At 61.9% G+C, this 1,755-nt stretch overlaps 1 protein-coding gene across 1 annotated transcript; it reads left to right on the top strand.

Moving 5' to 3' along the window:
- The first annotated feature begins 238 nt into the window (after nucleotides 1–238).
- LOC114072793 (HLA class II histocompatibility antigen, DRB1-1 beta chain-like) lies at nucleotides 239–1,722 on the top strand. Its single transcript, XM_027910638.1, has 3 exons — nucleotides 239–269; nucleotides 770–1,039; nucleotides 1,649–1,722. Exons 2-3 carry the CDS (start codon nucleotides 835–837, stop codon nucleotides 1,720–1,722), a joined length of 279 nt encoding a protein of 92 aa, XP_027766439.1. The 5' UTR covers nucleotides 239–269; nucleotides 770–834.
- Nucleotides 1,723–1,755: the final 33 nt, after the last annotated feature.

A 1,755-nucleotide genomic window follows, 5' to 3' on the forward strand; every position in this document is an offset into this window, starting at 1 on the left:
AAAGCACCGACGCGGACTGTGACTAATCAGAGCGCGTCTCGCTGATGACTCCTCAGTTGTCGGGAAGACGATCCGCTAAACGAGTCCCCAACTTTACCTTCAGCCAATCAGAGCGCGTCCAAAACACCCCAAAACGGCCCCTCTCGGCTGGTTTTGGGGTGTCAGCACCTGCCCGGCGCTGGGGATGGAGCGTGTGTGGGGAGCTGGGGCCGTACTGGTGGTACTGGTGGTACTGGGAGCCCCCCTGGCTGCGGGCGAGGAGCTCTCGGGTGAGCGGGAGGGGCGGGAAGGCGGGAAAGAGGAGAGAGAAGAGGGGGTGGGAACCCCAAAAGTGAGTGCGAGAGAGGTTGGAACCCCCGGAATTATTGGAAGGGAGCTGGGGGCCCCAAACTAAAAGTCGGAAGGTCTGGGGATTGAGGGGACAGTGGAGAAAGGGGTGGGAGAGGGGGGGAAAGTAGGGTGGGAGAGCAGGAAGGGGGTGCCATGGGGGTCCCTCGGTGTCCCCCATCACTGGAGCCCTGCAGCGGTTTCCTGGGGCTCTGGAGGGGTCGGATCCGCACTGGTGGGGCCCCAACCCCCCTGTCCATCCCCCGGGGGCTGATGGGGGGTTCCCCCCCAGCCAAGAGCCGGTGCTGCGGTGGCCGTGGGGCAGAGGAGGGTGGGAAAGGGGGGTCCTAGGTGGTTCCCTGAGCTCCCAAAGTCCTGTGGGGGGATAGAGGATGATGGGAGGGGGACAGGACACCCCCTGACCCGTGTCCTGCACACACAGGGGTGTTCCAGAAGTTGAAAAAGGCCGAGTGTCACTTCATCAACGGCACCGAGCAGGTGAGGTTCATGGAGAGATTCATCTACAACCGGCAGCAGTACGTCCACTTTGACAGCGATGTGGGGGTCTATGTGGGGGACACCCCGTATGGGGAGATCCAAGCCAGGTACTGGAACAGCCAACAGGACTTGCTGGAGTACAGACGGGCTGCAGTGGACTGGTTGTGCCGGAAAATCTACGAGGTGTCCACCCTGTTCACTGTGAACCGTAGAGGTGAGCGCGGGGCAGAGCGGGTCCCCTCGGGAATTCCCCTGCCCCGGGAACGACCCTGGAGCCCCTGAAACCCTCCCTGGGAATCACCGCTGACCCCTCAGCCCTCCCTGTGCCCATTCCCGTGGCCTTTTGCCCCCTCTCAGTTCCCCAGGTCCACCCCAGTCTCTCCCAGTGCCCTCCACTCCATCCCAGTCTCTCCCAGTGCCCCGCCGCGTCTCCACCCCGCTGGGGTCACCCAGCTCCCACCCTTAGCCAATCAGAGAGCAATTTTTTGATGACTCATCAGTTACCGGGCAGATCCGCAGCTCAGAGTTCCCTCTCCAGGACTCAGCCTCCAATTCCGCTCGGTTCCTTCCCAGTCCCTCCCAGTCCTTCTAGTCATTCCCAGTCCTTCACAGACCCTCTCACTCCACTCCCACAACGTCTCAATCCATTCCCAGTCGTTCTCATTTCAATCTCAGATCTCCCAACTCTCTCCCCATTGACCAGCCCCCGGCCATTCTCTTCTACCCCAATCTATTCCCAGTCCCTCCCAGTGCTATCCCAGTCCCTCCCAGTGTCATCCAAACGCCTACCAATGCCCTATAAACCCTCTCCCGTCTCTCCCAGTGCCCCCCAGCGTGTCCATCTCGCTGGTGCCGTCGAGCTCCCAGCCCGGCCCCAGCCCCTGCTCTGCTCCGTGATGGATTTCTACCCTGCCCGGTGCAGGTGAGGTG

Source organism: Empidonax traillii, unplaced genomic scaffold (assembly GCF_003031625.1).
Source record: "Empidonax traillii isolate 1590-97213 ecotype Southwest subspecies unplaced genomic scaffold, ASM303162v1 scaffold4013:size10340, whole genome shotgun sequence".
Taxonomy (NCBI): domain Eukaryota; kingdom Metazoa; phylum Chordata; class Aves; order Passeriformes; family Tyrannidae; genus Empidonax; species Empidonax traillii.

Excerpts from the sequence above, each read along its gene's own strand:
- LOC114072793 (XM_027910638.1), top strand. The coding sequence starts at position 835 with ATGGAGAGATTCATCTACAACCGGCAGCAGTACGTCCACTTTGACAGC. Across the intron at positions 1,040-1,648 it reads GTTCACTGTGAACCGTAGAG|TGCCCCCCAGCGTGTCCATC; the intron begins GTGAGCGCGGGG and ends CGTCTCTCCCAG.